Below are 27,755 nucleotides of genomic sequence, written 5' to 3'. Positions count from 1 at the left end.
GTGTCAGCAGGGCACGGAAAAACCCATTAAATGTTAAAAGGACAAGATCGCAGCAGACATTCAAACATAGGAAGACCTGAAGGAAAATGCTAAATCTGAATGCAGGTAATACACTTGGTCACTCGATATCTCTCTCACAATACTCTCTCTACATAATACAGTAAGCTTCAATGAACAAAATCAACTAAGAACAAACATTTGTTTACGTTGCTAAGAGTGGTTGCTAAGACAGACGCAGCAACATACACACTCAGTGGCGCAGCGATACTTATGTAATGCGGTCAGCTGTTAGTTTTCGGGAATTTTACAACGGCTTCGAACGCGGCTCAACCAATCAGAATCAAGGGCCGGAACTATCCGTTTTATAATGTAATTTATTCCTGTGATGGCAAAGCTGAATTTTCAGCATCATTACTCCAGTCTTCAGTGTCACATGATCCTTCAGAAATCAATGATGATTTGCTGCTCAAGAAACACTTCTTATTATTATCAATGTTGAAAACAGGTGTGCTGCTTAATATTTTTGTGGAAACAGTGACACATTTTTTTTTTTTTTCAGGATTTTTTTTTTTATGAATAGAGAGCATTTATTTGAAATTTAAGGTGCCCTAGCTGAATAAAAGTATTCATTCTTTAAAAAAAATCTTAATGACCTGGTTTGTTTATTATTTAGTATTTATTGTTTAAATGGAATAATAGCTAATTGATTTTGTACATATTTAAATTAGATTTTAAATATTAGAATTAGTTGATGGTTTTGCATGAAGGAAAGCAATAAATAAATAAACAAACAAAATAACTAGGGCAAATCAGTTTCAGCTTTTACTGGTTTGATGAGAATTTACATTTCCGATCAAAATAATGCCCAAGCTGTGTGCCCAGGGTCCTCAGGGTACTGTCATCTGGCCCTGGTACTCCAGGTATTTAGTATACTCACTGCATACTACAGACATCATATGACTAGAAATACCCATAGACAAGAGAGAATCACACATGTGAGCCAACCAACGTGACAGAAACCCATGTGAGAGCCTAGCAGTGCATATGTGAATCTGCTGAAAGACTCACATTCAGCCCAAGAGAATGCAAACTCACAAGCCAGATGATGCAATATAGTAGCAGTCACATATCATCATAGGTAATAACTTAGCTCCTGACAGACTCAGGTTGACTAGTTTATGATGTTTAAGAGCCCCAAGAGCATACATCCTCAGCCAAAAAGAGAAGCTATTTGACAGCACTTTGTCTGGGATGAACATTTGCTCACATCTGTGAAACTTCCACACAAAAGTGTTCATCCTCAAAACATATATGCTACATTACAGTGATATAGGGGTCTTAAAATGTAACATGTAATCCTTATGCCATTCCAAGGCATGTACAAATGTATGAATAATGAAACTGGGCGAGTTGGTGAGTACACGCACTATACATTAAATTTGCATACTGTCAAGACTGTCATAGACGTGCATGTCAGATGCAGACTCATTGTGGAATGCAACAGCGCCATCTGTCGAGCTGCATGAGGACCTACAGTACTGCAGTGCACAGACTGGGCAAGTGAGGACCAGGATTTATTGAGGATCAAAAAAACCTCTCTTTCCCACCAGCCCTCTCTTCCTCTCCTTCGTCTCCTTGTTTGAGACCTGCTGAATCACACTCCATAAATATTAACACTGCCGGCTGGGTCAATATCGCATACTGATCCTGTAGCCATCTCACGTCCACATGGTCTAAAATCATCGATTCAACAGGCACACGAAAGAAAGAAAAATGTGTGGAGTCTCTCTTTAAATCACCTGCCATCTCTCTCTCTCTCCAACTCTTCCACTGACGTCACAGGGACTGCAGCTGTCTGAGCCACTAGTGCATATCCGACACACTGATGAGCCAGGAGCAGTGGGGATCAGGCGGAGATAAGAGAAACAGAATTTAAGACTGACGGAGAGAATGAAAAGGGAAGGACAGAAAGATTGAGAGAGAGGGGGGCAGAAAGCTAAGCTTACAACAAAACTGTTCAAGCAACAGGGCAAATGGAGGAACATGAGAAGGATAAGAATGAAAGGGGCACAAAGGGCACACAGATGGAGAAAAGAGAGAGAGCTGGATTGGGCTTTGTCCATGAAATACTTTAAGACAAAAAAACAAATGCAGAACAAAACGCAAGACTAAATAATCAGTAAATTGTCTATAAGCCTGTAAGTTCCAGTTGTTCCAAGAATGCTTATATAACAGTTCAAATGCACTGGGACTTTTCACTGTTTCAGTGACTCTACTGCAGGTTACATTGGCTGCATCCAAAATCACATTCATCCCTACTAAAACAGAATGTGGAAAGAGTAGTATGTCCAAATTCACAGTATTCATAGGTGAAAAGTACTTCTTGGGGCCGGTTGCATAACTTCTTAGACTTACAAGTTAGTCATCCAATTATTTTTCTCTGTGACTGTTCATAACTTTTCAAAGTCAGTTATAAAAACGTCGATTTTTTTTGTGCTAGTTGGTCATACTAGTCCTTAAAGGGTTAGTTTACCCAAAAATGACAATTCTGTCATTAATTACTCACCCTCATGACATTCCAAATCTGTAAGATCTTCGGAATGCAAATTAATTTTTTTTTGATGAAATCTGAGAGCTTTTTGTCCATCATAATCATATATGCAACTGACACATTGATGCTTCAAAAAGTTCATAAATAGATCGTAAAACTAATCCATATGAATTGAGCGGTTTACTCCAAATTTTCTGAAGACACTTGATCGGTTTTTATGATAAACAGATTTCATTTAGGCTTTTACTCGCATATAAACATTGATCATCGAACATAAACAAAAGCTCTTGAATGAAGCGCAAGAAGCTTTCTTGCGGAAGCTCAAACGTGGTGCGTAACACACGAGAATGAACCTCATTGGTTACGTAGCACATTTGAGCTTCCGGAAGAGGTTTGATCTTGTGCGTCATTCAGGTTCGGGTGAGAATTGGGTGAGCCAGGTGATCGAGTCTCTTCAGACAATTTGAAATAAACCACTCAATTCATATGGATTAGTTTTACGATCTCTTTATGAACTTTTTGAAGTGTCAAAGTGGAAGTTGCATAGTTGTCTATGGAGGGACAAAAAGCTCTCAGATTTCATCAGAAAGATCTTCATTTGAAGTCCAAAGATGAAGTCTTACGGGTTTAGAACGACTGCGTAAATGATGACAGAATTTTCAATTTTGTGTGAACTATCCCTTTGAGACACATAATGTCTTAACATAATGGCTATGTTCATGCAACTGGCCCCTGGTGAGATTCTGAAGTGCACATCATGGACACTTTACTATCAAATGAGGCTATGGGAGATGAGCAATGAATAGCAGTGAAGTGAGGTCACATGACATTGACAACATGGATGTAGATTATAATTTACTAATTGCAATATAAAATACGCCAATTTGCAATATTTGTACAGGTAAAAGTTACAAATGGCCACACTCGCTCTTACATTAAAATGTAGGTGGATATAGAACATACTTTAAAAAAAAAAAAAAAAGTAAAAAAAAAAAAAAAGTACCTACTCAGAAAGTAAGCAATTTTGGACGTATTGGCCTTAAAGGGTTAGTTCACCCAAAAATGAAAATTCTGTCATTTATTACTCACCCTCATGCCGTTCCACATCCGTAAGACCTTCGTTAATCTTCGGAACGCAAATGGAGATATTTTTGTTGAAATCCGATGGCTCCGTGAGGCCTACATAGGGAGCAATGACATTTCCTCTCTCAAGATCCATAAAAAAGGTACTAAAAACATATTGTAGAGAAATCCAATGTATCTATAAAACCAATATCTCACTCGCAGTGCTGTTGGTCTAAATATCAGCTGATATTCGCACTCTCATTGACATTGCTTAATAGGCCTACCGATATTTGAATATATAACGCAGACACACAAACAGTGCAGACAAATGATAAGTTGAAGAGGATTCTATGAAAGTCTACTGCTACTAACTCAGAGATCAGAGTAACACAGCTGCCATCTTGAAGAATAGTTTCCTCTGAAAGGGTTTTTTTATCTTGGGAATACATACAGGAACAATATACACATACACATATGCACAACACATAAAAAAATTCACATACAGAGACTTGTTACCATGCCTACCAGTCTCTGACCTGCAACTCAGACACACTATAAACTGAAAATGAGTGCTGATGAATAACATCTTGAAAGTCCTTTCACACTGCAGATTTGTGTAGGCTACAGAATACAATGTAAAACTACTGTGATGACTAGAGAGAACACTGTTCTAGAAGTAATAACATCTGGAAATTATATTTAATGGTACTTTCAAAATAGAATTTGTGAGCAGCAATTTTCCTCAATTTAGGGTCTTACTTTTAAGACCTATATAGCCCAGTTCACTTTGTACTGACCAATATGGCTGTCACCTTGGACTTACAATGACACCTAGAATGTCGCATCATGCAAAATCTGTCAATTAGGCTACAAATGCCATTGTAGAAATGCACTATTCATAGTAAGCCATTCAATTTTATGTAAAGTATGTAAACAAAAGGCTGTTGTGGGTTTCTCCCTCGGTAGAAATAAAGATGCGACCGCAAAGGGCACCTTCACTTTCGCGATCAAAGGGGCAGGGGCTCAAGCCTTGTCTCACTTTAGGTGTTTTGTTGCCTGTGTTTTTGTTTCCAGATAGCCTGAAGAAGTGTAGTTTTGTTTAAAGAAAACTGTTTACAAATTGATCCAGCACTTTTTTTTCTGCCTTTCTGCAACCCTTTGGGACCTTATTTAAAGTGTTCCTAATAAATCTTTTAGACTAACTGGGTATCTTATGTGAGTGAACATTATTTTAAATGTGCATTTCCAATGAGGAAAAACACTGGACACAGTACCTTTAATAGTAAAAAGCTGTCAAGTTTATTTGCCACCTTGGTGTTACCTGAGTGTTGGGCTGGATTTGGCTTTGTTTTCAGGAAAAAAAACCTCAACTTTCATCTTGTTGGACTGCATTTTTCCTCATATTTCTCAGGTCATCACATGGCTTCTATCAAACTCCAGGCCTGACTTTTGTTGGCTCATAAAGTGGTTTCCTTATAGCCACAGTCTGAATCAATGAAGTGCTAAAGAGATTTTTAGACATTTTGTCATATTTAAATCAATGCGCTCTGCAGCGCAGCGTTGTAGCTTTCCCTTTGCTTACTTCTCTTCCCTTTTTGTCCAGTTGTTTAGTTTGGTTGCTCTTCCAAGCTCCAAGGATTGCCATACGTGTGTGAACATTTTTTTCATTAACATAATGCAGCGTCTGTAATATATTTATTGCAATTTACCATTAGTGCTTGTATTTATTTTGCATGAGAACTTAGGCCAATTCAAAAGCAGGCCAATATCGGACAGTGGATTTTTCTTACTATTAAGTTTTGCACACCTCATGAGAGAGACAGCTCATGTTCTCTGAGAAATGCGGTTATCCAACATCATGTGCCAAAAACCTGTATTCTGCATGACCAGTTTCTCAGCACGTACACTTAACTTCCCTCTTCTGGTGTTATTATGTGTCCCCTTTTATATGTCTACATTTCCACTCTGTGTTTTGTTGAAGTATGCCATAAGTAAAACAGACCATCTTCCAGTAGTGAAATGTCTTGTGAGCTTGTTTGTCCTACTCAAATAATAGTTTGCAATATCCTGACACCTTGTGGTGAAGGTTGGCATTGGCACTTTTCGCCTTAAAGGGTTAGTTCACCCAAAATTGAAAATAATGTCATTTATTACTCACCCTCATGTCGTTCTACACCCGTAAGACCTTTGTTCATCTTTAGAACACAAATTAAGATATTTTTGATAAAATCCGATGGCTCAGTGAGGCCTCCATTGCCAGCAATGTCACCGAACCTCTCAAGATCCAGAAAGGTCTCAAAACATAACAGTTCATGTGAGTATTCTACCCTAATATTATAAATCTACGAGAATATCAATTTTGTGCGCCAAAAAAAACCAAAATAACGACTTTTCAACAATATCTAGTGATGGTCAATTTCAAAACACTGCTTCGGAGCTTTACGAATCGAATCAGTGGTCACGTGATTTCAGCAGTTTGACACGCGATCTGAATCACTGATTCTAAACAAAAGATTCAAAACAAAAGATTTTTGAAATCGTCCATCACTATATTGTTGAAAAGTCGTTATTTTGTATTTTTGGTGCACAAAAAGTATTCTCGTCGCTTTATAATATTTAGGTAGAACCACTGTACTCATATGAACTGTTTTAAATATGTCTTTAGTAGCTTTCTGGATCTTGAGAAGTTTGGTGACATTGCTGGCAATAGAGGCCTCACTGAGCCATCGGATTTCATCAAAAAATATCTTAATTTGTGTTCCGAAGATGAACGAAGGTCTTACGGGTGTAGAACGACATGAGGGTAATAAATAATATAATAAATAAAGAGTAATAAATTACATTATTTTCATTTTTGGGTGAATTAACCCTTTAAGTTCATGTTATTCAGTCAAATGGAGAACAATATAGTGTGTGTGTGTGTGTGTGTGTGTGTGTCTTGTATATATGGTTTATGAGGACACAAATGTGTATAATAACATGACAATAATAACACAATCTGCTCTTTGATGGAATGTAAAATCAGTGAAGATAGACTATCAGGCCGCGCATATAGGCATGGACTAAATGCATATTTTAACAGTACAGCGTAATAACGATCGTTATTTGTCCTGTTAAAACTGTCCATATTTATTTCAAATATAAATAACTACTATAGGCTACAATGTACTAAATATGTAGCCTAGTGAAATTATGTAAAACGTGACTATTATCAAACACTAAAGATGTAATTGACGGACTCGTTCTTTTTGTATTCCAGTAGTTAATGTGTTTTAACCATACTTTTCTCTGTCGTTTTTTTTAAACCATGTTTTGTATATAAAATACTGCGAAAATAACGCGAAGACTCAAATCAGTGGGCTACAACTCTGACCTGAGATCAGATAGAAATGCTAAAATTCCTACATGGGCAACAAATAATACGCTTTAAAACTTTTAAAAACATCTGTGGTAAATAGAGACCGTGCAAATGAATGAACGGATTAAACAACGGTAAGTATACGTCATGAAGTTTAATCAAGACGGCGGATGGATATGATGTTGTGTTGGCACAGTTTGCTCTAGTTCCTGCTCTGCTACATGATTTCTGAACATTGAGATCAGTGTTACAGAATTTATTTTACTATAATGGGCTACACAGCGCGGCTAACGTGAGCAGTTCGTTGCAAAAACGACACTTATTCAGTACATAACACGCTATGGTTTGAAATGCTATGAAAGCTCATATGAGTGTGAAGTTTCCAGATATATTTGCAGAGATTGTAAAAATACGGTTTACTCTCCTCCATTATATATTTTTTCTTTTTTTCTTTTTTTTCAAGCAGACAAAATCTGTTAGTAGGATGGGAACTATTTATTTAGGAAATCTCTTTTGGCGGAAGGATACAATCCTTCAGTGCGAAACACGAACAGGTGTATGACGCAAAACAGTCGGTCTGTGCAGTGTGCATCCGTCCACCATCACAAAACCCGAGTTAGAAGTACACATCCCATACTTACACCGCATCCGTAAAATATATGCGTAATTGTACCACGAAGTACATCTCTTCAGAAAGAAGATTCAGCATGACGTAAGGTAAGAAGGCAGATAACATTTGTTGTTTCGCTAGCTCGGTGGCTAATCGTAGCGGCAAGTGCATTGATTACTGATGCTTGACCGGTTAGTGTCTCGGAGCTAAATATATTATTAGTGTACTGTTTACGTGTTTTTACATGTATTTAGTCAGTCACGGTATCGACCATGAAAGCGGCAAACAGATTTTAATGTCCTCTCAGCTGTAGTTTGCACGTATTTAGAGTATTGTATATTATTGAGAGCAATATGTTCCTATTTGGAGAGCTTGGTTGCTATAATTTGCCCTGTAAGTTAGATGTAAGTTAATAACACTGTTTTCGCACGACATAACATTATATTAAGGAACAAACATTAGGGTTTCTTCTTCTTCTACGGTGTTCAACTCGCGCATCGAAGTTTGCTTGACTGACAGCAGCAGTATTTTTTGACAGTGCGCTACTCTTGTACGATTACAGATGATTTTCTGCTAATATCGCAGTGGGGATGTGTCTCCTGTCTTATTAGGTTCGGTAACCCTGAACCCTTATTACAGGTCCGTTATTCTGATTCATTGTGAACTACACCCATGCGCTAGTTCGTGAACTCATTTCAGGTGCCATATGGTAAACGACTCGTCATTATACCATTGATTTTTTTTTGTCTTTTTAAAGGTCTCCATAGAATGTAAATGAAGAATGTGGTCATGCTGGTCATATCATTTCTTCTCTAGGACACAAACTATGTTGCTAGACAGAATATTATGGACTGACAGCTTTAGTCACCATTCACTTTCATTGCATCTTTTTTCCATGAAGTGAAAGGTGACTGAGGCTCTCATTCGGCCCACATCTCTTTTTGTGCCAAACAAAAGAAAATCATACAGGTGAGAGAATGATGACTCGTTTTTTTTCACTTTTATTTTTGGATGACATTTTTTTTTTTTTATTAAATTAGAATAATAATTAATCATGACCTCTAAATCTTATATAATACAGTTAGCTGTAAGTATTTATTTGCTTGAAGTTTAACAGAATTGAATGGGTTTGTTTTGCTCCATTGATTTTAAGTGACTTTTTCCTCCTCCCAATTTTCTCCATAGTGGAATGGATTTTTTTAATAATAATAACTTGGATTTTTTTTATAATAAACCTTTAAAACAAACCTATAGTGTGAGCTACAAGGTTGTTTATCTATGGAAAACGATTTTGTCACAGCCATCATCCAGGTTTCTTCAAACTCATTTCATTAAATGATCATGTTTAACAGTGGAATTCGTGGTTGAAATCTATGTTATCCATGATTCTGTTAGGAAATCTCCACCAATCAGAATTGTCAAAACTTTTTAGCTCCACCCACTCCCACTGCGAATGACGTAACAGTCACGCTGTGTCCAAAATCAGATACTTCTCTACTATATAGTATGTGAAAAACAGTATGCGAACAGAGTAGTATGTACCTGAAAAGTACATACTAGTATGACTTACTACTTCCAGTAAGATTCTGAAGTACGCATACGATGGACACTTTACTATCCCATGAGGGCACGGGGGAGGATTTGTGAAAGGAGTTAAAGGGACATAACTGACACTGGTAGGTCACGTGACAGTAACAACATAGTGGATGTAGTACGTCCGAATTCATTCATACTACACGCATTCGTACTATATAGAACGTACTTTTTCAGCGGTCGTGAAGTAAATTTAAATTCAAATGCAGTACCTACTCAACAGTAAATATTTGTGTTTGTATGCATATTTTACAATAAATTAAAAAAAAAAAAAAAAATATATATATATATATATATATATATATATATATATAAAATGCTTCCGAATTGTAGTTCTCTCCTTCATTAACTTTGTGTTTTTGTCTGATTTTCAAATGCTTTTTTGCTTTAAATCAAAGTTTGTGATTCAAATCGTGGCTGGTTGGTTTGGTTCATGGCTTATAATTCTTAAAGACTTTTTTAAAAATCTGTATTTCTGAAACCAGGGGTGCTGAAAAAGTGGGCGGGCACCCTTGCAGTTTGGCAGTTTGCAAGGTTTGAAAGATTGAATGTGCTTGTTATGTAGTCATATTGTTTTGAACAACTTCGGCGAGTGTTAACAAAGATTCCTTCGTCTGCCTGAAGTTTTGAATTCGTCTTTAAAACCGGCACTCCCTCGACATACGTATAGTGTGGCTGTAAGGTTTGGCTTTGTTTGTCTACTGTGGTTCACGCCCTCCTTAAGCACAGTGCAGGTTAGGATATCCTGCAGAGATCACCAGCTTATGACACTTCTGATGGCCTCTGAGTGCATTATGTGTCCAGCTATAATGGGGAAAAAGTACCTCAATATGAGCAGAGTCATCTCAGTGAGAAAGATCCCCTGTCTCTCATCAGCCCCACCTCCATCTTTCCTTCCTCCAGCTTCTTCTAGTCACAACACACCGTGAGTCATGTAACACACTGCCCCCGTCCCTCCCTCTGTTCTCCCCTTCTTGCTGACGTCAGAGAGCTGCCACGTGCCTCATGGCATGAATGGCCTTCGGTTGGCAGGCGTCTCGCTCCATCACTGTCTCACACACACCAGTATTATTTTGTCATTGAGATAGTAGTTTTTATTAATATATTTTGTTTGATTTCAGTTAACGTTTATTTTACACCTGCTATTCCTCAGCCACACCAGCAGTTTGGTCATTTTAAAGGGAATAATTCACCCCCAAATCACTGTTACCCTCGTGTCGTCATGGCAACGTTGCATTGGTCTATCTACCTACCTTGACATGATCCAATCTACTTTCATTAGCAGCTAACAGCCCGGACTCTGTTTTCCTGAGAGTACTGGGATTTGTAACCTGCTGTTATTGGAAACTGTAAGGTTTCAGTGTGTCTTAGAGTGTCTTCTGGGAGCACTGACTCCTCTCACACACTGGACGCTAATCTGGTGCCTTCAGCTGCTCGCCTGTGTCTTTTTGGTTGCTGTGGGTCTGTTGCCATAGGGATGATACTATCGATGGTGTTCACAATGTGATGAGGATTGTCATTGTTTGTTTATGATGGAGACTCCTACAGAGAGCCAGCAGTGATGTCTTGACTGTCCTCTGAGGCTCAGACACACTGGTCTACATGAATCTGTATTCATTTGGCTTTGTAAATGGATAAAAAGTATATTTTAACTCTGAAATGCAGTAACACTCATTTCTACAACAGGGCTCAATAATGTTTTGAAATTTTATTAAGTGTTAACAATGAGATTTTGTGGGTTTTATAATCCATTAACATTGCTTTTGTCATTTTTTACAAGATGGACAAAATTTGTCACCAAAAAAATAATTTGGTTTAACCAAAATTTTTGGTTTTACCGAATGACACTTTTGGTTATACCAAATGATAATATTTTCAAACACTGCTAACAGGCTGATATCTAGCTATCTAGCAAAAGGACAGTCAAACATTTTATATTTAGTACAAGTTTTCAAAATATTACAACATTTATAGCGGTTGTACCGAATGACCTGATGTTTCGGGACATGCGTATGAGCAACTGAAAACTTGAACTTTTCAAATAGTTAAAAGAAAGTTAGTAACTTTGCTTCATGACCATGTGGTCCTTTGCAGGTGTCTGAATGATGTCACATCCTGTCACATGATATTGACCGCATGACTTGATCCAAAATGGTCCCTTTATATTGGTTACTCTGAATGACATCAATGAAATTCATTTTTCCGGACATTCTTTCTCATAACAAAGCAATGACTTCTACTCATAATTTTAATACTGTTTTGCACTAGGTTGATATATGATGTTATAAAATCATGCCAGAATAAAAAAATATATACATTTATTACATTTTAAGATATTTTAATCACTAATGAAATGGCTGAATTGGCCTTTGGCACCGAATGACCTTTTGACACTTCAAAATCTTTAAAATACCTTTATATGTAGCAAAATATAATTAAAACCTTTTGGATTCAATAAAAGAGATCTAGTTGTACTGCCATACATACTTTGAATGTCATATCTTTGTTTTTTTATAATTATTAAGGCTTTTGTACAAAAAAATGATTCGTCACATCATTGGCCCATATATATAAATAAATAAATATTAAATTAGTTTTTTAATAATAATAATTTTAAATAATTTTTTCTTGCCCATTATTTTATAGCAGCACATAAATGTTCTCCATTGAATGTTGTTTTCTTTACAAAATTCTTCACTCATTTTATTTTTTTTCAAAAAGAAAAGTCACAGATCATCAAAAGTTTCTACAAAACTGATGATTTGTAGACATACTGAAGATTTCAAAACTGTCACAAGGCTTTTTTTTTTTTTTTTTTTTTTTTTTTTTTTGCAGTTTGCTTCACAAAAACTGTTACTGAGTTCACAAAACCTCATAAATGTTAGCCATTTAGATTGTTATCTTTGTGACAATAGCCCACATTCAGTCTTTACTGGTAAATTACCGGTAAGAGATCATGTGTGAACAGGACCTTTTCAAAAATACCAGTAAATTGGTTCTGGCAATTTACCAGTAATGGAAGTTGTAACATTACCAGTAAATTGGGCCAATCAAAGTTCTTATGGAGATGATGTGATTACTCTGCGCTGTTTACAGTAAGCTTTTTAATCATTTTTTTCTATTTAAATATGCTAGATGATCATCTATAACAATTGCACCATATCTTGCAGCTTTTTCAACATGTCTCGCTCGAGACCCTGCCTTCTTTTCCATTCATAAGTGCTGCGGCTCTGCAGTTGGATACTATTATGCGCATCTCATGTTTTTAAGAGTAAAAATGCATTCTGTTTGATCATCCGTTACGCATGTCACTCAGACGTCAAAAAATTTTTGTTAAATTGAGCAGATAGTGAAATGCGAATGAAGACAATGGCGCAGCGTTTAAAGATCATTTCCAATGACTGACATCACAGAATTTACCCGTATTTTGCTGCTGATGTGTGTATGGTCTCTTAATGGTAAAAAGCCAGAACGCTGTTGCTTGTGTGAACAGCATATTTGTGTATTTACCGGTAAAGTCATTCTGGTAATTTTACGGTAATTTACCAGGATTATTGTGTGAAAGGGGCTAATGTAGAACAATGGTTCTCAACCAGGGGACTTCAGCAAACTTCCAAGTTATTCAAAGCTCTAAAATACGGGTAGAAATTGTGAGTCAAAAATATTTTTAAAAATCCTTATCCTTAATCCTTATCCAGTACATCATGAACAACTGAAAACATGGAAACATTTGAATGTTGTGGGCAGTAGGGGGCCTTGGGGTCAAAACGGTTGAGAACCACACACAGAAAACCAAATTTTCAGGTTTGCAAGGCAAAAAAATATATAAATAAATAAGTAATAAAAATAAACAAAATGGGTCAAGATGATCACTAGATCACTACATTTTCAGCAGAAAGCCATCCTCATAGTTGAGCCCTTTTCAGGGCTATATTTTGCAACATGCATCCAGGGCCACATAAATCAAAACAGCACCACAGGATGTTGGTGCAGCTATAAGGCTCAGTTATTGTCCTTTATGCCAATAATACCTGGCTCTCTCTCTCTCTCTCTCTCAATATCTCTTTCTGTATTATAACCATCAGTGAAATGGAGCTTCCAGGAGGTCTTGTACTTGCATTATGCATATCCAGATAACATCTAAGTTTTTCCATTGCTCTCTTTCTTACGTCACGCTGAACACACACACACACATATGCAGAGCAGGAAGATAAGCTCTAGTGCATTTATAGAGCACTCCTTGACTCTATTCCCAAAGACAATTTGGCTTTCATTCAACAAGGAAGTGATTTATTTTAAACAAACAAGGAAATTGAATGGTGCATCAGCATACCAGCTGAAAAGCCTCTGGCTGGTTCAGCAGCCATAAACCATCACATTTCTTAAAACACTGGCTCAGAGCAGAGTCCTGCACGGGTCCTGTTTGGTAAACCCACATCCGCAGTACTTAACAGAACACCTGACCCGTTATCCACCAGCAGCACTAAATCTACTACATCAGATCGACAAAAAATCATTTATGTAACAAGCAATCAAACCAACATTAGGCATTCTGAGTTGAGATGCATTTAAGAAAGCCCAACATGGTAATAATTAACAGAAAAAAGATAAGAACGTGCATCTGTCATGTAAACAATACAAAACATTTGCCTACATCATGTGAACAATCTGTCCATACAGGCTATTTAAAAAAAAAAAGTTGCATAATTCACACCATAGGCTATACAGACGCTTAGAGAGCTTATAGGTGAGAATTCTGGCATTAAGTTTTGCCATCGTTTCTTTTGATTTGGGTGGGCCTATAATCCCATATCCCCCCTCTCTCACATTCCCTAATGAGTTTGTTATGAGTTTAGTGGAGAAACAATGCCTGCCTTATGCTAGGCTGTAAAGCCAGCTGATGTCAGTGTTATGGAGAGAGAGAGAAGTCATGTAAGGTAGTGTGTTGTCTATGGGCTTCTCATTGGGATGATTTCTTCATGTGGACATGCTGTGCTGCTGAAGATTTAGCTCGCCGTCCTGTGTGTCTGCGTTGATTTGGAGAAATGGAGCATGAAATAGGACAGTATTAAGATGCCTGCAGCTCAAGTTTAGCTTTAAAAAAGCTTTCAGACATTTCATTTCCTCATAGTGTACTTTTTTCCTTATTGAACTGCATTAAAGTGACGTTATATGATATTCTGCTTTGTTGGCTCCTTTAAGTGCATGTTTTAAGGTAATTATTTCCAGAGGCTGTGAATTGCATTGATCACTTGAGTAATGTTGCTCTCTGTGTGTGTTAATGGCTTTACTATGTTTAATGGGAATGTTTTTACACATTTGGTATGTGTTGGTCCCTTATCTAGGACCTGTGAACCTCGACCTGACCTGCTCTAGTCGGACTCTTCTCTTCAGTCACTAAAACAAATACCATGTCAAGTAAGCTTACTGCATGAATATACAAAATAAAATGGGAGCGTGGTTGTTTTTGTGTATTATTAAACACAGTAAATCCCCTCATAGAGTTTTCTGTTTAGCAGGTAGTTACACTCCAGCCCCAGGGGGGCCTTTTTCGGCCCTCACACCCAGCATGTGGCCCCAGGACATCCTGGCAAAGTACTTTCAGGTAGTTTACTCACATTTCTTTCTTTTTGTTCTTAGAGGAATGTTTTATAATATTGCATTGATACTCTAAGTGCCAGATAAATGGTATTTTGTTATTGTAACATCTTCATTGTCATGGGAGATGGTTCATTTCTCACAGACATTGTTCTGATTATTGCAGAAAGACCCCAGTATGGAAGCAGAGCTGCAGTACGATGAATTTGGGTTCCGGACTGACAGTGAAGGTTGGTGTGGGAACATCTGCACTAATAAAAAGTTAAACAGGGCTCAACCTTAACACTAAAAGACAACCACAGAAAATAACAGCTAAATCTGTCTTTACATTGCATTATGTTTATGCACTAAGTTTGCATAATCCATTATTCTGCACCACCCCAGAGGTTTTTAATAATACTGTATATATTACCAATCAAAAGTTTGGGGTCAGTAAGTGTTGTTTTAAAAAAAAAAAAAAAATTATTACTTGTACTCAGCAATGATGCATTGTTGATCAAAAGTGACTTTTATAATGTTTCAAAAGATTTATATTCCAAATAAATGCTGTTCTTTTGAACTTTATTTTCATCAGAGATTCTAATAAAATATTTAGCATAATTTTCTCAAAAATACTAAGCAGCAGCACCACTGTTTTCAACCAAATAGTAGTAATATTTCACAATATTAATTTTTACTGTATTTTTATCAAATAAGCACCTTTGTGAGCATAAGAGACTTCTTTCAAAAACATTTAAAATTCTTACCAATCCCAAACTTTTGAACGGTAAAGTATATAATATGTGTTAAATAACACTATGTATAATTATTGCCAATAATTTAACATGTTAAAGCTTTGTTGTAGAAGTGTTTTTTGGGACAGTTGACTTTTGGAAAAGGTTTAAAATGGAGAAGCTTAATGTCTCATCTAGTACTGTCTTTTCTCTTCTTTGAGTTTTTTTTTTTTTTTTGTGTATTTCAGACGGGGTTGAGACAAGAAAATGGCTGCGTGGTGAGGGAGCCCCTGAGAGAGAAGATCCTCAGCAAAGACTTCGCTGGCAAGCCCATCTGGAGTTCACCCACAATAACACTGTAGGAGACCTGACGTGGGACAAGATCTCCCCCACGCTGGCCCGCTCAGACCGCCTTCGTTCCCTCGTGCTGGGGGGCATACCGCACAGCATGAGACCACAGGTCAGCACTGAGAGCCTATTCATCGACCTCTGTGTGTGTTTGGACCTCACAACATATTAAAAGCTGTCTTTGTGTTGTTACACACCATCAGGCGGCTTATCTGCTGATGTAATGTTCCCATGGCAACCATGTTCATGCTTGAGGGATTCTTAATGTCACTGAAATAGGACATGATGTCTTGGTAATATCTTGTTTATGCTGTATTGCTATTTTTAGAGAATCCCATGAGAACAGCGGTGCGTCTCGAATCTATGATCTTCCAGCTGCATCTTTGTGTATTTATCTGTCTCGTACTCCATTGTTTCTTTTATGCATTTCCTCAGTTGTGGATGCGTTTGTCGGGGGCCCTGCAGAAAAAGAGAACATCAGAAATTTCCTACAGGGAAATCGTCAAAAACAGCTCTAATGATGACACTACATCAGCCAAGCAGGTACATGTCATCTCTGCCACAGATCTATTGTAGAGATTTATTTGAAGTAGAAATTTCTATTTCAAATAAATGTTGTTCTTTTGAACTTCCTATTTATCAGAGAATCCCCCAAAAAGATGTATAACGATTTCAACAAAATATTAAGCAGCACAACTGTTAATAATGCGTAAAAAATATGCGTAAAAGATAATATCTGAATATCTCAAAATAAAAGTCTTGGGATATGTTTAAAGTTTGTTTTTTTAAAACTTTAGTTAGTGTGTAATGTTGCTGTTTGAGCATAAACAACATCTGCAAAGTTACGAGGCCCAAAGTTCAATGCAAAGGGAGATATTTTCTTTTACAGAAATCTGTTTAAAACAAGCTTCTTCCTGTTTTTTTTTTACATAAACCCTGCCCCCGAGAACACGCAACAAAGGGGTGAGGCCATGTTGGGCTGCTTTAGAGAAGAGGAAGAGTTGTAGTAGTAGAGTATAGTTGCCATACCGTCATTTTTCGCCAGACTGCTTCACAAACGAGGGTCAATTAAACGCTGGATTTGCACAAAAGATTAACATGACGGCACATGCTAGTCGATGAGTTGAATCAACTCCACAGCAACTACATAAATTTATCCACTAACCATTCAGAAACATCTATAAATTGTCTCTCCATCAGTGTCCGACTCTGGTTTGAACAATGTAAGGCTGAACACCGTTACTGACCATCGTCATTTTGGCTGCGTGAGATTGTCCAGCTTTGTTGTTGTTGAACAACTGAAGCACGAGCTGTTAAAGCTCCGCCCTCTTTTGGAAAGCAGGCCAGGAGCAGCAGCCCATTCGCATTTAAAGGGACACAAAAACAGCATGTTTTTGCTCACACCCAAGTAGGGGCAAATTTGACAAGCTATAATAATAAATGATCTGTGGGGTATTTTGAGCTGAAACTTTACAGACACATCCTGGAGACACGAGAGACTTGTAAAAGAGGCATTATAGGTCCCCATTAAAAGTATAACTACTTTTAATTTGATCTGTCTGCCACAATAATGGTTTTGAATTATCTTCATTTGGGTTTTGTCTCAGCTAACATCAATATGAATTTTACTTGTGATGTGTTTGATTAATTTATTACCGTCTTGCAATATTTCCTTTATTAAGGTTCTCTCTCTGTCTGTGCTGCAGATAGAAAAGGATCTTTTGCGGACCATGCCTACTAATGCATGCTTCAGCACTTTGTCGAGTGTGGGGGTGCCCAAGCTCAGGCGGGTCCTGAAAGGGCTTGCGTGGCTGTATCCCGACATCGGCTACTGTCAGGGCACTGGCATGGTGAGGAGCAACCTTAACACAGACTCTTTGTCTCTCTGTTGTCTAACTTTTGAGTCACCAGGTGTCAGACTCTGTGGCATGTGTGTTTGTCTTTGATGCAGGTGGTGTCCTGCCTGCTGTTGTTTCTGGAGGAGGAAGATGCTCTGTGGATGATGTGTGCTCTGATAGAGGACATGCTGCCTCCCTCATACTTCTCCTCCACTTTGTTGGGAGTTCAAACTGACCAGCGTGTGCTCAGACAGCTCATAGTGCAGTATCTGCCTCGTCTGGACCAGCTGCTACAGGAGCATGACATTGGTGAGACGCACACAGCCTCACATTTAGAGGGTCCTTAAAAGTCTTAAATTCAGTTTGCTCAAATTTAAGGTCATAATAACAAGACTTAAATATCTTAAGTGGTATAACAAAAGTCTTAATTAACATTGTAAAGGTACAGTAAGCGATTTCTGAGAAACACTGTTGATATTTGAAATCGACACCAAAACAAACACTCATTGCTCCGCCCCAAAAATAACGAACACACAATGCAACACAGGCAACCACGAACAGCAGCTGCATCAGACAGCTGTGATTCAACAACAACCAATTCAAAATTCAATGTTACTCGCGTATCAAGCAGAAACAAAGCAACCTCGGGTGTCTGTTTTTTAGGCCGTCCCGCTCTCTAACTTCTCTCCAGCACTAGAAAGCTTTTCCAATATTAATGCGTGTCCTAGTTCTTGCCTGATCGTAACCCTTCTTTCCAATTATATTCCTCTGACCAGGGACGTGCACAGACGTTTTGGGGGGCATGGGCTCAAGTGGAAAAAAGGGCACTTCTTATAATTATTTATTTTAAAAAAAAATGTAAACAAAACGTTAAATATATTAACACAACTCTTCCTTACCGATTTATTTTAATTCCCTCACACTCACGCAATTGTTTCATACTCAACAACTTTCTACAAAATAATCAGTTTACGCAGAGACCATGGTCTTCTTTAGTATTCACTAGGTTTATCACAAGAGAAGGCAACGTCAAAGGAAACTTTGCTACAATGTGCATGTTTTCTATGCTACTAGTCTCAAGTATATATTGAGAATAAATGACTGCACCAAGGAGAGGGACATAGTTTCACTAATGATTTGTTTATTTTGAGCAAGGCAATAAATCGTTTTAATTCTTTTGGTGGTAATGGAATACATAACACTTCAAAATTAAACACAAATCTTCACACTAAACTGGAAAAAGCTGTTGCTGCTATTTTGTTAATTTTACAGGAAAAAAACACTGCAAAAATGAGAAATCCTATTCACCTGCAGTGTCAAGTGTATGCAGATTAGCACATTTTAATTGGTTAATTCATTTGCATATCAATGTGGCGAATGTGATGACGTTGTTAGACACAAATTTTACTGTGTTCACCTGTAGTGTTTCCATTAAGTACAGTACATTAGCCTGTATGTATGGCCATGATATTGCCTTAGCTAAACTTAAGCTAACTTATTACATTAGCTAGTAGCTCATGAGTCATGCATGTTACTTTTTGTAGTGTGAAAATGTCATTGCGTAGCTGTCTATGGAGGGACAGAAATCGCTCAAATTTCATCAAAAAGATCTTCATTTGCATTCCAAAGATGAATTTAAGTTTTACGGGTTTGGAACGACATGAGGGTGAGTAGGTAATGACACAAATACTCAGCAAGACAGGGATTTAGACATAACTGTGTGTGTATTTGACTGTTCAAGTGCAGTAAGCCGCAAAAGGGAACTAAATTCAGGATCGCACAAGCACTTTGGGTGTGTGTCGGACAGCGCGGGTACCGCAATGAGTTGTTTTCTGCAGCTTACTGCGCTTAATAGCTCTTTTAATGTCAAGCAGGTCACACGTAAGTAACAGTCGTGTGCCCAGTCTATTCTCTGCTGTATGCATCGACCTAAAATTTTGACTTTTTGTTGTAGCCTATTAAAATCAGTCAAATATCGCAAGCCATTGCAATATACATATCGTGATGTGTACATTTGTGATATTTCGATAAATCGTGCAGCCCTACCTAATGTTCATGTTTTCCCTCTCAGAACTGTCTTTAATCACGCTGCACTGGTTCCTCACTGCCTTTGCCAGTGTGGTGGACATACGCATCCTGCTGCGAATCTGGGACCTGCTCTTCTACGAGGGTTCAGTGGTGCTCTTCCAGGTTACACTGGGCATGCTGAAGATCAAGGTAGCTCATGTCTTTGGTTGTTTTGCTTTGTTTTTTTGTATGACTTTGTAATAAAAAAAAAATAGATTCTATTAACTATGCCTTCATATGTTAAATAAGGCAATGATGAGTGTTTGATTTGACACACAGTCAGTAATAATCGTTTCTTCCTGTGTTCCTAAGGAGGAAGAGCTGGTATCGTCTGAGAACTCGGCATCCATCTTCAACACTCTGTCAGATCTGCCCAGTCAACTAGAGGATGGGGCCGCAGTGCTGGGAGAGGCTGTGCGTCTGGCAGGATCTCTGTCTCAGGATAACCTAGATGCACACAGACACAAGCATTTGGCCTACATCCTGGCAGAGCAGGCCCAGCTCAACTCCAACTCCCACTCTCTCCACACCAACCTCAACAAAGTGAGATCATGAAAAGCATCTTTAACCATCCTCTGTGATGCACACAGTTTGACACACCCCAATGACAAGATACAAAATCTGATCGAAGGCTCACTTATAGTTGTGTGTCATTGTGCAGGTGGTCCGCAGACAGAGCCTGCACAGGAAATCCACCCTGAGCTCGCTGCTCTGGGGCGAGGACGAGGTGGAGGCGATGAAGGCCAAAAACATTAAACAGACAGAGCTGGTGGCAGCGCTTAGAGAAGCCATCAGTCGCACCGCAGAGCACTTTCACTGCCTGGACCCTCGCAACTGCAGCACTGTAAGAGCCACTCAATCAAATGAATCTGCCAGGAAGAATTCAATTAGAAACAGAACATTTGCACTGAAACCGCAACACTGTGACTCATGTATGGTTGCACTGAGCTGACCGGATGACTCACTGAGTTGTTTTGTTGAATTGTATAAATTAGGCTTATGCAACAAGAAATTAGCAGCACACTTGCATTCCCTGTAAACAGACCACTGTGAGTCATGGAGAGTCTTGAGTTATTAATCAATTATAATCATTAAGTAGTCAGATATCAAGCCAGATATTTCATTTGATAATACTGAATTCCTCTGAAAATTAAACTGGAAGAAAACTTCTGTCCATCTTACTTGTAGCCATCAATAATTTTTTATCATTATTATATCATTGTTTATTAATAATTATACTAATGATAAAAATTGTAATAATAATATTTACAGTATTGTAATTATTGTAATAATAGTAATAATTATATTTATTATTATTATTAGCAACTGTTGACCTTAATTTTTATTATAGCCCAAAAACATTTTTTGTACATTTCTTGTGTGTGTCCCTCTCTCTAGGATTTGACTCCAGATTATTCTATGGAGAGTCATCAAAGGGATCACGAGAACTTCCTGGTCGTGTCCAGGAATCGTCGGAGACGAGCCAAAGCCTTACTGGACTTTGAACGGCACGATGATGATGAACTGGGCTTCCGGAAGAATGACATCATCACAGTGCGCATCTGCTGTCTCTGTCTTTTAAACATGTTAACTGATGCCTTACCCTTGATTCTTAACTGTGTGTTTCTGTTTATTCTTAGATCATCTCACAGAAAGATGAGCACTGCTGGGTGGGAGAGCTGAACGGCCTGAGAGGTGAGATGAGATGAGTTTACAGTAGAGTGGTGCAGGTATGACATCACTTTGTAGGCCAAAACGCGGAAACGAGTTAGCATTTTAGCACTTCAGGTTCCATTGTGCCAAAGTCAATGGGTTTTTTGAATGGGATTTTGGTTAAATGGCTGAAATAAGGTCTGTGGTGAACTTAAGCTCATGACACTTTCACGTTTTATTCTACGAAATAAAATCCATCAGTATTACCCCACACGCGATTTTTTTTAAAAGCTGTTATGTGTCTTGAAAAAGGCGGTTGCTAACAAGTGGCTAAATGGGACTACAGAGGCAGTCAGGGAGATTAAACGTCATCACGCCGAACAGGTAAGCTCAGTCCGCTTTTTAATAATTATTCTTGATGGACAAAACGTGTAAGTATCATAAACTGTTGTTGATCACAGAGCTTGTTTTTCACGATAATCCAGAAGCCTATGGAAAAATCCTATTGGGTTTTTGTCGAGGGAACTAGGGTGATGCTAACTGCCGATTGGCCTACAAAGTGACGTCATACCTACACCACTCTATAAACGTTAAATCTGATTTTCTGAAATGGTCCCTACTACACTTAGAAGTCAATCTGTATTTCCCATAACCTTGTCTTTTTAGGCTGGTTTCCTGCAAAATTTGTGGAAGTCTTGGATGAACGAAGTAAAGAGGTGATTATTAATAGAGAATGTCTTTGCTTGTGATAATAGGTTAAGCGGTTTATTTTCTCATGCACATCTGTGTTGTTGTTCAGTACTCTCTGGCTGGAGATGACACCGTAACTGAGGCAGTCAATGACTTGGTCAGAGGCACGTTGTGTCCTGCTCTCAAGGCCATCTTTCAGCACGGCCTGAAGAAGCCCTCCATACTTGGGGGACCCTGTCACCCATGGCTCTTCATTGAGGAGGTACATGACAACTTTTGTGAGAGAAATGTCTTACTGTCACTCCTTTTTTAAAGTGCTTTTGTAGCAGGTTGTGTTTCCTATATAAATAAATATACGGATGCATACATGCCAGAAGTTCAAGTGGGTGAAAGAGTTGTGGTTATGTGTGTGTGTGTTGATCACAGGCAGCCAGCAGAGAAGTGGAGAGAGATTTCAACTCTGTCTACTCCAGACTGGTGCTGTGCAAGACCTACAGGTGAGAGATGTAGAGAGATGTTATAAACATAACATATCCTCATAACAGTGCCTTGTTGATATGATAGCCGGTTGGATTCTTGTCTCTTCAGGTTAGATGAAGATGGAAAGGTGCTCACACCTGAAGAGCTACTGTACAGGGTGGGTTTTACAATAGAAATCTTATCAGTGATCAGCAGTTGAGTGCTGTTTTTTGCTTGTGCATTGAACGCTCTCTGTCTGTCATGTTAGGCAGTGCAGTCTGTCAACATGAGCCACGACGCTGCTCATGTACAGATGGACGTCAAGTTCCGCTCCCTCATCTGTGTGGGCTTAAAGTAAGTCACCCTGCTGTTATACTATCTCTTTACTTTTGTTTTATTTTCCCATTATGCAAGCTTGCAGCATATTCTCTCTTCATCTGTATGTGTGTGTGTGTCAGTGAGCAGGTGCTGCACCTGTGGCTGGAGGTGTTGTGTTCCAGTATGAGTGCCGTGGAGAAATGGTACCATCCCTGGTCTTTCCTGCGCAGTCCTGGCTGGGTTCAGATAAAGTGTGAACTCAGGTAAGACTGAGCCTCTGTTGATGAGCTGAGATGGCTCTCTTTTTGAGAATTACAGACTGTCAGATTCCTCCATCAGATCTCAAACCTATGCTAAACCTGTGTATATATCAAAAATGGCAAATTGAATGGAACAGCTGTGTTGAATAAGTTATATGAAGTTAATTCAATCATACAGTAAATGTAAACTTTTTTGCAAATTTTATTTTTGAGAGTAGACATGATCAGACTGTTTACACAAGATGCTGAATTGTTCATTCCAGACTTACTAATTTGTTTTTACTGAAAGGTGATGTACCACCAGTATGTATTTTTTGTTAAACCCCTGTCTATAAAATATATTTTGTTGAAATGTACTGCTTTTAATGTCACTAGGCAACATTTTTACACAGAGAGCTCTTTAATGGATGTTTTTAAAAATGTTTCACCAGAAATAAGTTCAAATATTGAAATGAAAAATCTTATATAATGTTTATTTATGCGAGTTGGTTATCAACTGTTGTTTTTTACAATGTACAAAAATTACAATTCTGTCATTAATTACTCACCCTCATGTCGTTCTACACCCGTAAGACCTTCGTTCATCTTCAGAACACAAATTAAGATATTTTTGATGAAATCCGATGGCTCAGTGAGGCCTGCATTGCCAGCACGATCATTTCTTTTTTCAATGCCCAGAAAGCTACTAAAGACATATTTAAAACAGTTCATGTGACTACAGTGGTTCAACCTTAATGTTATGAAGCGACGAGAATACTTTTTGTGCGCCAAAAAAAAACAAAATAACGACTTTATTCAACAATATCTAGTGATGGGCGATTTCAAAACACTGCTTCATGAAGCTTCGAAGCTTTATGAATCTTTTGTTTCGAATCAGTGGTTCAGAGCACCAAAATCACGTGATTTCAGTAAACGAGGCTTTGTTACATCATAAGTGTTTCGAAATTTCAATAGTTCACATGACTTTGGCAGTTTGATACAAAAGATTCGTAAAGCTTCGAAGCTTCATGAAGCAGTGTTTTGAAATCGCCCTTCACTAGATATTGTTGAATAAAGTCGTTATTTTGTTTTTTTGGCGCACAAAAAGTATTCTCGTCGCTTCATAACATTAAGGTTGAACCACTGCAGTCACATGAACTGTTTTATGTCTTTAGTAGCTTTCTGGGCATCTGAAAGTGTTAATTATCGTGCTGACAATGGAGGCCTCAATGAGCCATCGGTTTTTATCAAAAATATCTTAATTTGTGTTCTGAAGATGAATGAAGGTCTTATGGGTGTGGAACGACATGAGGGTGAGTAATAAATGACAGAATTTTCATTTTTGGGTGAACTAACCCTTTAAAGCTTGTCTGTGTGTTAGAAACGACTGCCATAACTGTTGTTTTGGTTTATTTTGGGTGTATTACTGACATGAGTTTGTATGTGCTGCTTTCAGAGTTCTCTCAAAGTTTGCCTTCAGTCTCTCCCAAGACTGTGAGCTGCCTACCAAAAAAGAGGTGAGAGATTAACACTTCCTTGACTCACATTCGATCAGCGTCTCACATGTCCTCCCACACACACACACAGACACAAAAAACACACAGTGTAATGTGTTTGTCTGCCATTCCAGAAGTCTCCCGTTCTCAAATCAGAAGTGGTGGATGTCTTGGTCCAACATCACCTCTTTAGTTGGGACCTCTAGGTAATTCTGGCAACTAGCTTGATAACTAGCTGCCAAAGCAAGATGTGGTGGTAGTAGTAGCTGTAGCGCTTGGTTTGTCCTGCTGTCTTGTTCACTGCTGTTTACATAGTGGCTCCACATAATGTGAACTAAACCTCTAAAAACCAGTTTAGCAGCTTTTGTGTTGAATGCTAATTAAACTTTAAAGCAAATACTACCCTCCACTAAGTTTCAGTTCAGACAGGACCCCTGTGTGCTTGTTAAGATAAAGGCCTGCTCACACCAAGTCATATGCAGATATTTAGCACCAGAACTGCTCATTCAATCTATCTAATGCTGATTTATTTAATCTTTTAAATTAATTTTTTTCCTGTGCTTCATTTTAATCATCTAAATGAAAGGGAAATTAAGGTTTTTGTTTTTTGAGAGAGAAATCTCTTACCCAGACTGCATTTATTTGATCAAAAATACAGTAAAATTGTGAAAAATTAAAATAACTTTTCTATTTGAATATATTTTAAAATTTATTCCTGTGATAGTAAAGCTGAATTTTCAGCATCATTAATCCAGTCTTCAGTGTCACATGATCCTTCAGAAATCATTCTAATATGATGATCTGCTGCTCAAAAAACATTTATTATTATCAGTTGAAAATGTGCTGATTAATATTTTTGTGAAAACCGTGATACATTTTTTCTTTGTTCTGACAAATAGAAAGTTCAAAAGAACAGCATTTATTTGAAATAGAGCTTAATAAAGCTTTTCCAATTCTTTTCAATTCATTATAAATGTCTTTACTGTCACTTTTTGATCAATTTAATGTATCCATCTTACTGATCCCAAAATTTTGAACGGTAGTGTATATCATATTATAATAACAGAATGCAAACTCATTGGACAAATCTATTTATTGATTTTTGCATCAGAACAATGAAAAAAAATCCATGAATATATGTATTCAAAATCTTTTAATGCAGACATTCTACTTTGTGTGAACAGGCTTTAAGGGTGGATTGTCTGGGTGTCTGACTAGTTGCTGTCACCTTCATTGTAGGAATTGACAGGATGCAATATTGATATTATATATTATGAAGTATACATGCTCGTGAAAATCCTCTCTTCATTCTGGATGTAGGTTTGATGCTAATGTAGGTCTTTGCTGTTGTCTGTAAGTTGCATTGAGAGGAATTTCACAGTGACGCCACATTCACTTGAAACACGAGACTATTAGCGCTAATCTTAGCTCGTAGAGGAATTTCCGATCTGTCCTTTAGCTGAATTAGTGCACCGTGGTTCTCGTGTCACCACTGACCTTTTTGTCTTGACTCGAGCTCTCAAGCACTGATAGAGTGCCATGTTTAATTAAAGCAAGAGAGTCGTGAAAATCAGCGGGAATGCTGAGCACAGCCATTTGTTTTAATTAATTCAGCCATCAGAGAGCTGTTGAATCAGTGCAGTGCGATTGTAAAGGCACATTACCAAACGGCCGGCTCACTTTACCCCACTCTTTTTCCAGGAGAAGGAGCAGAGGCCTCTGAAGGAGGGAGTTCAGGACATGTTGGTGAAACATCACCTCTTCAGCTGGGACATCGACGGCTAAAACATCACACACATCCTGTGAGCTGTACACATAGGCCAAATCACTCTCCATCTGCAGAAAAACAGGGATCACATGTGAAATTAAAGTTCATTTCATGTACAGCTTTATGTCACATGGCTGAAATGGTGAGTGTTCGTGTGTCTTGGCACAATAGTTTCACTTTTTGTGACTCTTTTCTAAGAGTCTGTCTGTACAAAGGAGGAGTCCATTGCCAAGAGTTCGCACAGAATCAAACTACAGAAATGGCCAATGTGGGTCTGCCTGCAAGCACTTCCTCTCCTCTGAAGCAAAATTAATATTGCACCATTTGGGGCACAATTACAGTGGTCATGACTCATGAATGAATGTTGGCTTCTGAAGGGTTGTTTTGAAGAGCTAAATCAGTGTCAAAGATCGCGCTTCACGTTTGTATGTATCGGGAATTAAACCACATTTAGTCAAACACATTTTCATAATTATGCTTCACAATGTCAAATGATCTTCAGAGGATTTTCAAATCAAGATGGTTTCCAAAATAACTGTGATTACCGACCCACATCTGTAACATCAAATTACATCTACAGCAAACTAATGACGGCAGGTGATGGAGAGACTCATTTACTGTAGTCATATCTCTCATGTGTAGTTCAGACTGCAGCATTAAGACACTTGATTGAATCGACCTCTATTGGGCCATGAAGGACATCACTGATTCATTGTTGGTGTGGCAATGAATCGACCTTGTGTTACATATTTTGGTATTTCTTATAAACCATGTAAAGTATACAGTAAAGAAGAGAAACTGGTATTTAGCTTTTTGAGATGTAAAAGTCCAGTGCTACATTACAGTCTACATCGAGTCATGATTGGACCACTTTGAAGAGCCTACGCAGTGGCACAATTACATGTTACGTGAGTTAAAGTAAGTTAAAGGAAAAGGGGCTCCACTTTGTAGTTCTTATAATTGGTAAAAATGGTTGTTTTGAACCAAAAACTAGTCTGTAATGGTTAAGCATGACCAACTCGCAGGGCTTTAGATCATACCCACGATCACTGATGATGTGTACGTAAATAAAAATCTATATCTGTAAGGATTCTTGTGTTTGTCTTTTATTTGTGCATCTGCTTGTTTTCAATCATTTACTTTCTTTGTTGTTTTACAACCAAGTGAAACGTATTATTGAAAAGGAAAAAAAAAATGGGGAGGGACTTTGTTCAAGCCAATGGTTGTTTAATTGGGCGGAGAGAGATCTGAACACGAGCTTGCCGTCAATTGTAAAAAGGGACAGACTTTAAGCGGATTGGAGAAGTTCAGCATACATCACCAGACACCAGTCTGTCATTTCACCAGAGGATCGAGTCGTGATTAAAATTTACTATGTTAAATTTTAGAAA

General features: G+C 38.0%; 1 protein-coding gene across 4 annotated transcripts; it reads left to right on the top strand.

Moving 5' to 3' along the window:
- The first annotated feature begins 7,504 nt into the window (after positions 1 to 7,504).
- Positions 7,505 to 27,454, top strand: sgsm3 (small G protein signaling modulator 3). Of its 4 annotated transcripts, XM_051886639.1 has the most exons (22): positions 7,505 to 7,691; positions 14,523 to 14,595; positions 14,694 to 14,782; positions 14,942 to 15,005; positions 15,737 to 15,948; positions 16,272 to 16,379; positions 17,519 to 17,686; positions 17,788 to 17,983; positions 19,746 to 19,891; positions 20,054 to 20,284; positions 20,403 to 20,585; positions 21,140 to 21,295; positions 21,382 to 21,436; positions 22,061 to 22,110; positions 22,194 to 22,346; positions 22,511 to 22,581; positions 22,673 to 22,721; positions 22,812 to 22,897; positions 23,002 to 23,124; positions 24,557 to 24,617; positions 24,731 to 24,802; positions 26,298 to 27,454. In XM_051886639.1, the coding sequence occupies exons 2-21, from the start codon at positions 14,589 to 14,591 to the stop codon at positions 24,800 to 24,802; spliced, it is 2,280 nt and encodes a 759-aa protein (XP_051742599.1). In that variant the 5' UTR covers positions 7,505 to 7,691; positions 14,523 to 14,588; the 3' UTR covers positions 26,298 to 27,454. The 4 variants fall into 4 exon arrangements, with proteins under 4 accessions (XP_051742599.1, XP_051742601.1, XP_051742597.1 ...); XM_051886641.1 differs by lacking the exon at positions 24,731 to 24,802 and having other exon boundaries at positions 17,543 to 17,686; XM_051886637.1 differs by lacking the exon at positions 24,731 to 24,802.
- The last annotated feature ends 301 nt before the right edge of the window (positions 27,455 to 27,755 follow it).

Source organism: Ctenopharyngodon idella, chromosome 3 (genome assembly GCF_019924925.1).
Source record: "Ctenopharyngodon idella isolate HZGC_01 chromosome 3, HZGC01, whole genome shotgun sequence".
In the NCBI taxonomy this organism is placed as follows: domain Eukaryota; kingdom Metazoa; phylum Chordata; class Actinopteri; order Cypriniformes; family Xenocyprididae; genus Ctenopharyngodon; species Ctenopharyngodon idella.
The sequence above is the reverse complement of the archived record's forward strand: the minus strand, read 5'-3'. Positions and strand labels throughout refer to the sequence as shown.